At 43.6% G+C, this 14,687-nt stretch overlaps 1 protein-coding gene across 1 annotated transcript in view; it reads left to right on the top strand.

Moving 5' to 3' along the window:
- Positions 1–14,687, top strand: part of snd1 (staphylococcal nuclease and tudor domain containing 1) — a 139,592-nt gene that overhangs the window by 47,958 nt on the left and 76,947 nt on the right. The window contains exons 12-15 of the mRNA XM_062517759.1: positions 5,156–5,253; positions 5,996–6,106; positions 7,243–7,315; positions 7,606–7,747. Coding sequence (XP_062373743.1) covers positions 5,156–5,253; positions 5,996–6,106; positions 7,243–7,315; positions 7,606–7,747 — 424 coding nt within the window. The remainder of the gene's footprint in view (positions 1–5,155; positions 5,254–5,995; positions 6,107–7,242; positions 7,316–7,605; positions 7,748–14,687) is intronic.

Consider the following 14,687-nt stretch of genomic DNA (forward strand, 5'->3'; position numbering starts at 1 on the left):
GTTTCTATGGACGCTGTTATTGACATCGTCCACTTTATTTATTTAGCCTAATGACGTTGTATGAAACATTAGCTAGGCTATCATAATATAATATTTTACGCGACTCCAACCCAGGTTGCGCTGTAGGCAGGCATTTCTTACTTTGCTTTGTCTTACTAAATGCTTATTAAATGCTTTGCTTTGTCTTACTTACTGTACATTGCTTTGTCTTGCTAAAAGCTGGCTTCAAGTTCACCAACACGGAACCTCAATGATGCTTTAAAAAATGTGCAAATTCGAATTGCTTAAAGGAAGCGCTGCCCAGCTTGCACACGCTCCCTCACAATGTTGAATGACACGCACAACTTGCAAATAATTGAACTGCTTTAAGTGAAGTTCGCTCGTGAGTATTTGTGTTTTATTTGTAGCTCTTATGAACAGCCTAATTGTAAATAGAAAGCAAAGAAGTATCATCTAAAGCCACAGCCTCAGAAGCATGCAGAGTGCTGTAGGAGGTGGCCTAATTCCACGCCCCCTGCTCATGATGGGGTAAAGCACACCACGGCAATAGGAGGAGGACTTCTATTACTTAGGCTATCTCAAATAGGAGAATAAAGTAATGAGCCTTACTTTGCATTGCGTTCCATCCAACTCTGTCCAATACAGAGGGCTGCAACCGCCATTTGTGCATTTCTAACACCTTAGTAACCATTTCCGCATTATCTCTTTTAACTATACATGATATTTTACATCACAATCATAGTCATGATTGGTAATTCCTTGGAATTGCTTTTCTAATTTATTTATTTGTTTATTTACTTTCGTACAACATAGTTGTATCTGCATTATTATTTTTTTCCCTAACTGATTGTAACTTTCACACGTGTGTTGATTATTAGTGGAGTCACGGTGCAGTGGGACAATAGGAGGTCCATTGCAAGTCTGAGGGTAAGCCATTTCATGACGTGAAAGGGGGGAAACTCCATGAAGGACTCCATTTCAGGTTACTCGATTCCCTTTAAGAGCAGTTCTAAGAGGTGTTGGCTGAGAAGTTTCCTCTCTCTCAGTAATTAAGGTAAATCTTTGGAAGAGACCCCCCCCACCATCCTCTTTTATTCAAGCAGTGCTTGGTTGTGACATAATCCTAGGCCAGATTTGGTGAACCTCATAAGTAGTGCTTCTGTGTGGGGTCTCAGCCTCAGCAGAAAAGTCAAATGAAGAAGTAGCATTAATCCACTTATCAGGAGAGAGCACATTCGGATAATCCCAGCCTCTCAAAGTGGCTCCTGTTTTGTGTATGTGTGTGGATATTTTCAAGTTTTATGTGGTGCTTTTGATTCTTGTATGGTTGTGTGTTTGTGTGTGTGTGCTCAAGAAGAATGCAGTCACGCTCCGAGACCTATGGTTGTGTTTATGTGTATGAAATAGGAGGTTTCTTTTTCAATCACAGTTAGTTTATATAGGCGAGGATCTGAAATCATTGGTGGGTATACCATAGGTGTTTTGGTGTTCAAATTACCACTGGCTGCTCCAATACTGCTTAGTCTTGCGCTCAGATGAAGTCATCTCCTCCTGGACAGGGTTTAAAGAGAATTACAGCTGTGTCTGCGGAGAGAGGCTCACTTTAATCCATAAAATATGTATTACAGACCCCCACCACCACCACACCTAGTGCAGCAGCATTAAACTGTACCCAGATGTATATAAGCTTTTTGTGAATTCATGATTTCAGCTTGCATGTCAGGCTCTTGCTAGCTTGTGTTCCACCACGGTCACATGCACTAGTGTGTGCTTTGCTTTGGTAAGACATACAGTAGATATATACAATGAAGCACATAGTCACACACAAATGTTAGATGAAACACAAAAACACAGTTATACAACATGGTCAGACAAATATATATGCACACAGATTGAAGAAGGGATCAACACAGTCCATTTCTTGCAGTGCATAATAATTATAATAAACAATAAATTGGAATACAGTAGTTATTGATAATGAGAGTTTTTGTGTTTTTTGGTAATGTATAGAGTGATTTATAACTGTTTTGTATTTGTATGTGGTGGTTATGAGCAAGGACACTGCAGGAAGTTGAATCCCATTCTACCTAAGTGAAGGTACCACTACTGGTGCCTTTTGCATTTTTAGCCATTGGGGAAAAGCAAAAACATTAATGCAACAGCATGATGGTTAAACATGTTGTGGGTGTTAAATGTGTTTTAAATGGGTTTAGATATGGGTTTGAGGTAAGGTAAAGGGTATAAATGTTCTGATAAGAGTATCATTGTATCTATCATGGTCATGCTGATGCATTTGTGTGAAAAGCAAATCCTTGGTGCAATTAAACCAACATGTTAGACATGTTGCACCAGAAATAGAAGCTGATAATTTGCTGTATATCATATCAAAATGGATTGTCAAACCAATGTGTGCGGTGCAACATGAAGTCACACACACATTCAAGATCGCAACAGGTTTTAAGAATTCAATGATCTCAAGCAAAGTTATTCATGTAAGCCTAGCCTTACATGTGCATGATTGGTTATCGTCTCAAATATGGATTAGGCCTACCAATCAGAACTGTATTTTTTATATTAATGGCTATTCAATCTAATTAAGCATCTAAGCCCAGTGAGGCTGTGGTTTATACTGTATAATCGAACAGCTAAGGGGCGTTGTTAGGCATGACGCGAAGCGGAGTGCCTTTAAACCCCCTTAGCTGTTCTATTATACAGTATGAACCACGGACTTGAGTGTCTTATTGCTTTTCTAAAACGGTCACTACGTCGATCTAGCAAGATTTCATGGAACAAAGGCACAGCAATGAAAAATGTAACCATGTATTCATAGATAATCATTCTTCCACCAAGAAATACTGTATATTCCCTCCATATGAATGGTTGCCATGCAACAATGAGACGCAGCCACTCTAACTTTTGTGCTAATTGTGGTAGCGCATTATTATAGCACGAAATGCGGTCTAGGTGTGAGGTTATGCTGGAATAACGGCATCAAACGCGATTTAGAAATCATAATTAAGGACCGGAACTATCCGTTTTAGGAAGTTGTGATTGAACTGGGGACTGTCAATGCAGACCCAATTCTCATCCTCACAAAACATGTTAGTCTTACATGTCAATATTAATATCCAAAATTCATGCTTGTGCAAGATTTACAGTTTACCAGATCAACACACAGGTTAAGTTGTCAAATATGGACTACTAATCAGAAATCCATCCTGTAGATATCACAATCAGATTAGTCAGATTAGGTTTTAGGAAGAACAGCGCACACCTGTTTTTACGAGGTGCTGGTCGTGGGATAAAGTCGATGAAGATGAAGGAGGAGACCGCACACTCTTATCCTGATGCCACTTTTTAATTTTTTTTGACGACGTTTCGGCAAGAAGCCTTTGTCAATTTAACAAAGGCTTCTTGCCGAAACATCATCATCAAAAATAAAAAAAGTGGCGTCAGGTCAGGATAAGTATATGACATCTGAACACCTAATATGCCTGTCTGGCATAGCGTCACCAGCTGGCCAAAGTCAGAATAGTTTTTGGAATTTATTTACAAAATATAAGTTCAATAAATCTGATGATATCCACATGCCCAAACTGCTAACCTGGTCTAGTGTGTCATGTCTGGTACAGCGCCCTTGCTATTTTTATACTGTGTTAGTTTAAATGGGATACAGTCTGTATAAAACCAGTCCTAATTGTGGTTTTAGATTCTTCAAAGTCAACATGTGAACCTATTTTCTTGGTGTCACATGGGAAAGAGCATCACTTAAAAAGCAAGTTTTATCAGTGATTCCCTGGTGTATCATTATGCAGCCTCATTAACATTATCAGAATCGTGTTATACCTCCCTCTCTAGTCCACTCACTTCTCTTTATATTATATCTGCTCTTTTTTTTGCTCACATCCATTTCCCTCTATTTCTGCTGTTTCTCTCAATCACCGTTCTCCCCACTTCCATCATCTATCCTGCTTCGTATCTGCACAGATTCTGGGACATTTATCCGCAATGTGTCTGTCCTTGTCCTTGTCCAGAGCTCTCCTCTCCCAGATTAATGACAGATTTCTGCCTCCCTCTCTTTCTCTTTCTCTCTCCCTCTCTTCTTTCTCTCTCTCTTTTCTCTTCTCCCCTCTCTCTCTCTCTCTCCCTCCATCCCCCCCCACTCCTTATGTGTCCAACAGATGGGGGCTCCTCCCCTCCCTATCTCCACCTAGCCTTCTGCCTTTGTTTGCAATGGCCTGGTGGGAGGATGTGCTAGATTGCTGAATGGTCTGGCTAGACTGGGCTACTGTGTGGATGGCTGCCCCTGTTTGTTTGCCAGCTGTTAACTAGAGCCCCAACACTCCCTGGAGGCTTATACGAAGGCCCTGTGGGAGAGGGGGCATTAATGGGCATCGATTGTGCCCGCAGTAGAGCAGTATGGGAAATGTCTGTCCCCCTCACTCTGCCCTTCCCAATCTCCTCCCCGCCCCTTCCCCTCTGGTAGCGCTTCAGCACACGCAGCTTGTTCGTGTGTCAGGTAAAGCAACACGGGCTAGATGCTCTGAATCATTCTGAAGCGCTCTGCTGAAAAACAACCAGCCTTCTGATCTGTGTCTTCCTGATTACGTGTGTGTGCGTGGGTGGGTGTGCGGGTGATAAACAGTGTCCATGTTTGGTCTTGGTTCCTCTAGGGAGATGTACAGTCTAGCGTGACATGATTCACACTGACTGCGGGTGACCTTGAAAAGTAGCCCACAGACAAACAAGTGCACACAGCCAGTGCCTACTCAATTTGCTGCGCTATACAATTGAGGGCTAAAGTGCTCTTCCTGTATCACAACTTATGTTTTTTTTTTTTATTCTCCATTTTTACTGTTGTATCATAATTGTTCACTATACAATAATCTGTGTGTGTGTGTGTGTGTGTGTGTGTGTGTGTGTGTGTGTGTGTGTGTGTGTGTGTGTGTGTGTGTGTGTGTGTGTGTGTGTGTGTGTGTGTGTGTGTGTGTGTGTGTGTGTGTGTGTGTGTGTGTGTGTGTGTGTGTGTGTGTGTGTGTGTGTGTGTGTGTGTGTGTGTGTGTGTGTGTGTGTGTGTGTGTGTGTGTGAGAGGAAGAAAGAAAGCTGGAGAATGAGAGTACTGAGCAGTGTTTTGGCTTGTTTGCTTTGCTTCAGGTAAACGTTACAGTGGATTACATCAGAGCAGCCACAGAGACAGGCACAGTTCCAGCCTTCCCAGAGCGCACCTGTGCCACTGTAACAATAGGAGGCATGTAAGTACTTCTTGTATGATGCATTACACACCAAAGCACCCGGCTCAAGTAGCCCTGCACCCCTCACCACAGATAAGATTGGAGAAAGCCATCATTGTACATCATCCTTTGTATATTGCAACACTCTAATTGTATGCAGTCTTTATAATGTTAAAGTAGGACCCATTGTAAGGACTTGGTATGTCATTTGGAGACTTTAACTGAGCTAAAAGAAGGCTCATTATTTTTCCATGGTTCTGCTTGATTAGAAGTGTGTGTGTGTGTGTGTGGCCCCAGCACGGGAGGTCACTGTCTTGCTCCAACTAATTGCCCATCCTGCCTGAGCAGCGTGGTGCATCATGGGTAACAGGTGGCGCATTAAGCCCAGGGCCTTGCAGAGCAGGCAGGCTAGCCGATTGGGCACTTGGCGCCATTTCCCCCTGTCATGTCAGCATTGTGTTGTGCATTTCACTGAACACAACAAGGCAGACTGAGGATGCCAATGCATGGGGCCCCGTACAGGCCACGGCAAACAGAGAAGACTATGAATAGGTTGCATGTGCAGACCTGGGATTAAACATGTGTTCTCTACATTATATACTACAATATTAGATGAGTATATTTGACTGTGTGTGTTGGATGGTTCCATAGTCAGCCTGAGTATTGGGGTAGTCAACATGGCAAAACATTTCTCATGCACACCTCAGGCATTATCTCTTACTCTTTGGCATCTTTGTGTTCCTGTTTGTCTCCCTCTTTGCAGTAACATTGCTGAAGCCCTGGTCAGCAAAGGTCTGGCCACTGTGATTAGGTATCGTCAGGACGATGACCAGCGCTCATCTCACTATGACGAACTCCTGGCTGCTGAAGCAAGGTGAGCTGCCGCCCACTCACACACTACATTAGGCATTTTCTCTCAACGCACAGCCTGATTTTGGTCAAGTGGCTCATACATTAGCGTGTCACGCAGGCAGGCAGCTCCAGCGATGCACTCTGGGGGCATGTACATGCGGGCTCACAGACACGCCCCCAAAGTGTAGCGCTGGAGCTGGCTGCCTGTAGCAACTCCAGCTAGATAAAACCGATTGTTTTCAGTTTTTTTCCCTTTTTTTCGTACTGACAGTACTCGTGGCCTCAACAAAAAGACCTATGTGAAAACTCTTGAGATTTCCCCTTCAGTATGACTCCATTAGTGGCGGCAGGTGTGTGGACATGTCACTGGTCCAGTAGTGGAGCTGCAGAGGAGATGAGCCTGCTGCAGTGGTCCACAGAGAGGAATAGCCCTGACCAGATCATATGCAGCTGCGCCAGCTAGCAGTCATTACCTGCTGAAAATAGCAGTCTGAGTGCAGCACAGCCTATTCAGTTCACCTTTCTCTGTGCTTTGTCCATGAATGTAATTATGTGTGGCCATAGTGCAGAGATTAAGGAGGATTTGATGACTAATGGCAATCGAGATCTGGTTAGCTGAGGAGAGAAGGAGCCCACCCCAGTTCACCACTGGGCCTCCAGCTCAGTTTTGGGTTGGGTTTATTCTCTCACCTCACTTTGCCTGTAGATGTGCTTTGTCTCTGCCTCACTTCTCCATGCTCACCGTCTCTCCTTCGCTCTGGTTAATGTTTCTGCTGATTTTATGTTCAGTGCAGATCGCTGGTTGTTATCCGGCACCCTCTGAGTAATAATGCCTGTTCTCAGAACGACACACACACACACACACACACACACACACACACACACACACACACACACACACACACAAAAAAAACAATGGGAGTCTGTACCGGGGTGTGTCTGTGTTGGTGAGGCTGCCATTACATCAGACCCTATAAAGCAAAGTTACCTTTTTCCTCTGCATGTAAAAGTTGCCAAGTAAAGTGTTGCCAAATATTTGTGTGCAATATGAAATCCTCTGGGAATGTTCTTTAGTAGTTAGCTGACCTTTCCTGCAGCACCTAGCTGGTTTTCAGTATATGTGGGCTGAACAGTAGCTGCATGCTTGATTGATTGCAGAGCCATCAAGAATGCTAAAGGACTGCACAGCAAGAAGGAGGTCCCCATCCACAGAGTGGCTGACATTTCTGGGGTGAGTAAAAGTGTATTGGGTGTCTTGTGTATTCACTTGTCCCTTCTGTAATGCATCTCACACCTTAAAGTTGGTTAGTGTGTTGCTTCTCCTCTGCTGCACCTGGCCCCAAGGCTCTTATGCCTTTGAAGGGGAACATGAATAAATGAAGATAGATGAAGGGCTAAAGTGTGTGTGTGTGTGTGTGTGTGTGTGTGTGTGTGTGTATTTAAAGCTTGTATATGTTTTATTGTGCGTAAATTATCATTTTTATATATTTTTTTTTTTTCCTTTCTCCTTGCTTTCCTTAGGAGACACAGAAGGCCAAACAGTTCCTTCCATTCCTGCAGCGCGCTGGTCGTTCTGAGGCCGTGGTGGAGTACGTCTTCAGTGGCTCCCGCCTCAAACTCTACATGCCCAAAGAGACCTGTCTCATCACCTTCCTGCTGGCTGGTTAGCATCCCACCACACACCATGTCACTACTGTTCCAGGAAGAGCGCTCTTCCTCGAAGAGCTGTGTCATACTCTGTACAGCTGCTAGTGTTCTTTGAACCCACTTGGTTGCCATTATGTCTGATTGCAAATAGCAACTTTTGCACAACATGGTTGCTTGGATTTGTGAGAGATTGTGTGTAAATGACTTGTTTGATTTATAGGTAGGGCTTTTGGAAGTGCAGTTGTTTACAGTAACCACAAGGAGTTGACAGCCAAATTTACTTCATCTGTTGTCACTGATCGTCTTTGTATGGTAGTCTGTGAGATTGCTTTGGCACTGGAAGCCTTATTTTGTTGGAGAGGAAACTGGAAAGGAAATGGGCCTTTCTGTGTGGTCTTCATATTCGAGTGACTTCCTGTTGGCATCTGCTGTGGCAGCTTGCTGTTGGAGCTGTCTGATGTACCGGCTGTTTAGCATTAAAAATAGCCCCCCAGCTGATGCAAGCATTTACCGTATTCTCCATGTAGACATCTGAGGACATTTCCCATCACTCCCAGACGTTTCCTCTCACTTCCAGATGCTGACATGCGAGTGCTGTGTGGGTTTGGCAGACCTCGCCGCCCCCACAGCTGCCTTTGTGTGCTTATTGTGGTTGGTGGCGAGAGGTTCCATCTGAACTGGGTTTGAAAGGCCATGGCCTCTTAACGGTGTGCGGACCAAGCATGCTGTTCTGAAGTGGCATTCACTGTGACTGGCACAGGGCTCTGTGACCTGTTGGGTGTTGAACATGATCATACGGAGTTAGGTGTGTTGTGGCCCAGGTATGGCAGAGGAAATAGAGTTAATATTAGCTTTTGGCTGTGACTGACTGTAGAATAAGGTAGGCTACACAGTCTAATGTTCAGTATTTGGTCAATAATATTTGCCATTTTAGAATATGTACATGAACATCACCCAAAACTATAATCCTATCGACAACAGACCCCAGTATTGAATCGCATCACATCCCTGCAAAACTATCGAAAAGAATAACATTGTTGCCTTAAAAAATCAATGTCATATTGAATCGTGAAGAAATTGATGATGACCTGGTGATGAAAGAGGTGTTGACCTTCAGCCCTAAATTATTTGTCAATTCCTGAGATTCCCCTCTATCCATGTGCTATATTTTACACCTGCTCTGTGGTCTGCCTCACACCATCATTCTATACACTCTTGTCCCTTTAAACTTCAAATGTAAATATTCTGTTTAATAGTGTCATGAGAAAATGGGGACAGTCATATGATAAACTCCTTCAGTTAAATGAAGTGAGATAGAAGTTTTCTTAGAATGTGAGCAGGGCAAGTTGATGGTTTGAGTGTCCTCCCCCGCGTGTTCTCTGTCACTCACATAGTCTGCGCGTATGAATAATGGGTGGGTGTTTACTGGGAGTGGAGTGATGCTGACTTCATTTACGTTCCATGTGATGGAGGCCTTTATCTCTCTGTCCATCACAGCATCATTATCTACCGCGCTGAGCAAACAGTGTTAGCAACTTCATCCATTCCCTACAGGGCGCCATGTATTTATAATGGCGTCAGTGCGGCTTAATTATGCGTGTCTGCTATTGTGGATATTTCAATTAATTTGATAATTTGTTTTTAATGTCCCGCTTCTTTTGTAATTGTATTTTTCATGGCATTTTAGGCTCAAACTTTGTGCTTTGAGATTATGTGCATCTTTGGTGGCTTGCCATTATCTGCTGATAATATGGTGCCTCAGGACTGTTTCTGACATGTTTTCCTGTGTGTGCTCCTCTATAGGCCTAATTATATTATATTCTATTCAGTCATAAATATGAAAGTATCTCCATTAATGGTCTATACTGGCATGCACATGATGAAACATTTATGAAGTGTTTCTTGAGGAGATCGTTCTTCTGCTTGATGCAGTGTTTTCCCTCCACTGCTGATCTGTTAGTCTGAAATGAATAGTGATTGATACAAATGGCTCCAGTCTGTTTTTAATCAGAGACATTTTTGTCCGAATTAGGAGGACTAACACCTCCTAATTCCAGCATCCCACTTCAGAGGTCCTTAGTGAGATTTAGCCGTGTGTGTGTGTGTGTGTGTGTGTGTGTGTGTGTGTGTGTGTGTGTGTGTGTGTGTGTGTGTGTGTGTGTGTGTGTGTGTGTGTGTGTGTGTGTGTGTGTGTGTGTGTGTGTGTGTGTGTGTGTGTGTGTGTGTGTGTGTGTGTGTGTGTGTGTGTGTCAATGAGATCCTTCTTATTACAGCGCTGTGTTTGTATCGTCAGTGTTTTCATTTCTCATTTCCTCTCTTATTCTCTCCCCCCCCCCCCCCCGTCCCACTTTTGGATCTTGTCCTGCTCTGTCTCTTTGTCAAAGTTATCTGGTCATGTTTTGTGTAGGCACCTTGTATTTGGGCTTTTGTGAAATGGCAGTGTTTTGATAAGATGAGGGCAGAGCAAAGCTTATCTCTCCCAGCGAGCTGTAGAGGCCTGCCCCCTCACTGCAGGGCTGACCCAGCTAGCATGTGGATGGACATATCCCCTTCCCATCAGTCAGCTCAGGCAGTGTCTACAGAAAATGTGTATTTAAAAATAGAATCTGTCAGAATTGGCTCTTGTTGGGGTGAGCGTGACTGAGTGCTGAAACGGCATAGTTCTCATTCTCAGTCGTAAGGCCTAGATGTATGTTCCTTGTAGATATAAATGACCTACACAACACTGTAGATACATTTGAACCTTTAAGGCCCAACAAACGTAGATTGTGTAAACTCAAGTCCACTCTCAGTTAAATTGCGAAGGTGGACAACTCTCAGTAGGAATTAGTAGGACTCCCCCACTAGACCACCACCAATAAGTACTAAGTTACAGACATGGACTGAAATAATTTTACCAAAATCAACTCGCTTACAGCTGACTTCAGCTCAAAATGATCACAATCACTTCTGGATTAAAATAGATGACTGTCAAAAGATTCTCATTAACTCCAGATAGAAATGATGGGCTATGATTATTGTTTAAGGTGAAATCCCACAAGTCTCCAATTGACTTAAATGGGCTAGTACTTTCATTGCATTCTTACTGGACTGTCTGTCTGATCATCTCTAAGTTTTTTGAGTGAAACACACACCACACACACACACACACACACACACACACATATTTGGATTTAACGGGCTGATCAAATCTTGCCAGTGGACTGCAGTAGTAGGTTGTATTGTTAGAAAATTGTCACATAAAGGAGTTGCTTTTTTGGCTTTGATTAGCAGTGCTACTGTAGAATAAAAACAGTGTCTACCAAAATCAAGGGTTGTTTGTTCATGAACAGAGAGGGAGGTAGTATATTAAAAGATACAATGATCTGCTCCTCTTCGTCCTTTCTTTCCTGTTTTCTTAAGTGTGTGTGTGTGTGTGTGTGTGTGTGTGTGTGTGTGTGTGTGTGTGTGTGTGTGTGTGTGTGTGTGTGTGTGTGTGTGTGTGTGTGTGTGTGTGTGTGTGTGTGTGTGTGTGTGTGTGTGTGTGTGTGTGTGTGTGTGTGTGTGTGTGTGTGTGTGTGTGTGTGTGTGTGTGTGTGTGTGTGTGTGTGTGTGTGTGTGTGTGTGTGTGTGTGTGTGTGTGTGTGTGTGTGTGTGTGTCATAGAGTGCCCTTAAAAGGTGAGTCTAGCCTGTAGTGGTCAAATCTGTTTCCATAGCTGTCTGCTCTATTGGTCTTGCTGCCCTCTGCTGTGTCTGGGTGGTCAGAGAAAGATGTGAGCGTAGGCTTTTAGCTACCTTTAGCGTGTGGAAGATTTGATGGATAGGGTTCTCTTCCCATTAGCTGAGATAAACGACATTTGTCATAGCGCAGGGATCAGGAATAGTGGGCACGCAGATGAGTCAGTGTTGTGGATGTGGTGAATCTTTCTCTCCTCCTCCATCCCCCTCCCCTCTCCTCTCTTCATCTCTTCTCCCTCTCTCCCTCCCTGCCTCTCTCTCTCTCTCTCTCTCCCCCTCCCTCTCTGGCTGCTGCAGTGCACCTTATGTTGATGCTCTGCATTCCTGGAAAAGCCGAGTTGAGCCGAGTGCTGCTTTGCTGCAGCCATGCAGCTCACTGCGTTGTGGTAACGCATGCTTGTTCTCTGCCACTGTTTGTGTCATTTCCTCTCCATTTTCCCTTTGTGGATGAGGCTATCTGTTCCTTTTCAGATGCCTTTAAAATGTTGAATTGAATGATGATGATGATGATCAAATGATCCATCCTCTGCCTTTGTCTCTTTCAGACTAGCTAGTCTCTTTCTATTTACAGATTCTTGACAAATATGACACAGAGGACAAAACATGTGTAGCAGTTGTAATTGCTATCAGATTTAATGATCCACTTATTTTTCACCATAAATGCGATGGAGGATGAATTATTGAATTCATTTAACATAATTATCTGATGATGTGTCCACTGGGTTCAATGAATAAAATGTAATGTTAAAATAGATATTGTGCATAAAATAGATATTGTGCATTATGCAAATTTGTTAAAAAGAGACAAACACATTAAAACCTAAGCAAGTATAAGCAAGATTTCCAGACCTTTAAATGGAGATAGAATTTCCTGTTAACATTTATATTTAAACTAATCACATTTATTACTTGTTCCCCTTTTTTTCCCATCTGTGATCTCTGTAAAATCAGTCAGAGCTCCTAGTTAAAATGGTATTTTATATCCCATCTATGAAGAGGGTGGCAAACACCCCACAAACACTCCTCATACCCAGGACATGTTTCCTGAATTTGTCAAAAACAGTTTTCCTTAACACGGTGTAGCCATTTTAGCTTGCCTAAAACATAGTGCAGACAACACTTCTGTTGCAGTTTACATATATGCTCTGGCCACAAGTGATTTGTGGAGCAGTTCTTTCAGTCCAGTGGTGGGCTAGGGTGCGGAGGTGGGGGAGGTGGGGGAGATGAGATGAGCATGCTCAGGCAGGAGTTTAGCCAGTGGGTATCGGCATTGCTCATTATTGCTCATCACACTTGAACATCTCCGAACAGGCCACACATCAGGCTAGAGGTGCCTCAGTCTGAAAATGGTGTGTGTGTGTGTGTGTGTGTGTGTGTGTGTGTGTGTGTGTGTGTGTGTGTGTGTGTGTGTGTGTGTGTGTGTGTGTGTGTGTGTGTGTGTGTGTGTGTGTGTGTGTGTGTGTGTGTGTGTGTGTGTGTGTGTGTGTGTGTGTGTGTGTGTGTGTGTGTGTGTGTGTGTGTGTGTGTGTGTGTGTGTGTGTGTGTGTGTGTGTGTGTGTGTGTGTGTGTGTGTGTGTGTGTGTGGTAGGTGTCTGTGTTATAGGGTAGGATGATAAGTGATAAGTCAGAGAATTATTGGAGGATAAGTCAGAAGTGGGAAGAGACCACCTGAATTCCCCTTTGCAGAGATGCATCATGCACCAACACCTCGAGTAGCAGTGTATGGACTGGAGTATCAGTGAACATTGTATTCATTAGTGTAGAATTGAGGGTAGTCATGCCTACAGCCTAATGTCCCAACGCATCCAGTTGGCCCATCCTAAGCTCTAGGCTTCCCTACCTACCGCTGTCTTATGCCTTCTCTCTCTCTCTTGCCATATAGACGTACTGATGTTGCTGAGCGTCAGTTTGAGTGCAGAGCAAAGGGGACTCGTGTTGCTCTTTGCTCTCTCTCTCCATCTCTGCTGTTCTGCAGCTAAACTGAAGTGTGCTCCTCTCCTCTTCAGCAGCCCTCGTCTTGCTCTCCTGCCTGCAGATGAGGGGGAGAGAGGAGAGGTAGAGGAGAGGAGAGGAGAGGAGAGGAGAGGGCCAGGTTGGAGCGAATGCATGTTGCAATCCCTCCCCATCATGAGTCACTGCTGAGTCTTGTGGAGCTGGAACTGTGGCTTGCGCGAGGGCGTCTCTATTCAGACCCTGTGCCCCCTCGCCCATATATTTAGATCTGTGCGGTTATGTGCCAGCTTGTCCTATTTCTAATGCCTGTCAGTTACTTCACAGCTTTACCGCCGGCAGTCCTCCTATACATTCCATCAAAAAAAAAAAGTTGAGCTGAACAGAAAACTTCTTCCTCCAGCTTTCTGCGTGTTCTTCTTTAGTTTTACCACAGCCTGGTTATTGTTTGAACACACCTTATCTGTTAAGCAATACAGCACAGATATTTGTGGGCATTGACTATTAACTGTAGTGAATTACACTGTAGTGCATTAAATCCAGTGGGCCATCATGCCGGGCTTGCCCTGATAATGGAGTGACCTTAGTAAATCTCGTCATTGGATGGGGCACCACGGAATGTGAAGTGTTTGAGAGCTTGACGATTGTAGTTAAAGGTGTAGAGGATTAAATGAAGTGATTTCGTCCTCAAGAGTTCAAGAGCGGTGAATGACAAGAGTTGCCAATGTCTCCTTAAGAGGGATCCACCTCTGCTAAGGGATAACACTAGACATTTTAATGAAATGGGGTCTGGGGAGTTTGATCTCAAACGATGGAACCCATTATCACATAAGGCCTACAAAAGATATTTTAGTTCCATTCCCTGACCCTTAAACAATATTAATATGTGAGCGGATATAAATGACCAGGGTTATATTTTTTTCATTATTACAATTTGTGATTTTGAAATGCTGTATTGGACTTGGCTGTTTGGCTGGAATTAAAAATCTCCTGTATGCCATCAGGGTAGATTTAGCTTTATAAGAATTCTCTCAGTTCCTTTTGTAGTATCTGGTGTCTAGTGATGGGGATTCAAAACTCTTATGTGCTATGTGTGCACACATGTGTGCATGAATGTGGTGGCTGTTTGTAATCTCTTGGGTACCGTAGTCCTCTTTCCCCCATGAGCCTTCCTGCCCTCTTTCTCATGTAGAACCTGCCTGGCCAGATTGGTCTGGCTAGCCCAATCCCAGTGTCTAAAAATACTCCCTTTCTGCCACTTCCACTTCCTGCTTTGTGTAGCCCAGAT

The sequence above is a fragment of the Sardina pilchardus genome, chromosome 17 (genome assembly GCF_963854185.1).
Source record: "Sardina pilchardus chromosome 17, fSarPil1.1, whole genome shotgun sequence".
Taxonomy (NCBI): Eukaryota; Metazoa; Chordata; class Actinopteri; order Clupeiformes; family Clupeidae; genus Sardina; species Sardina pilchardus.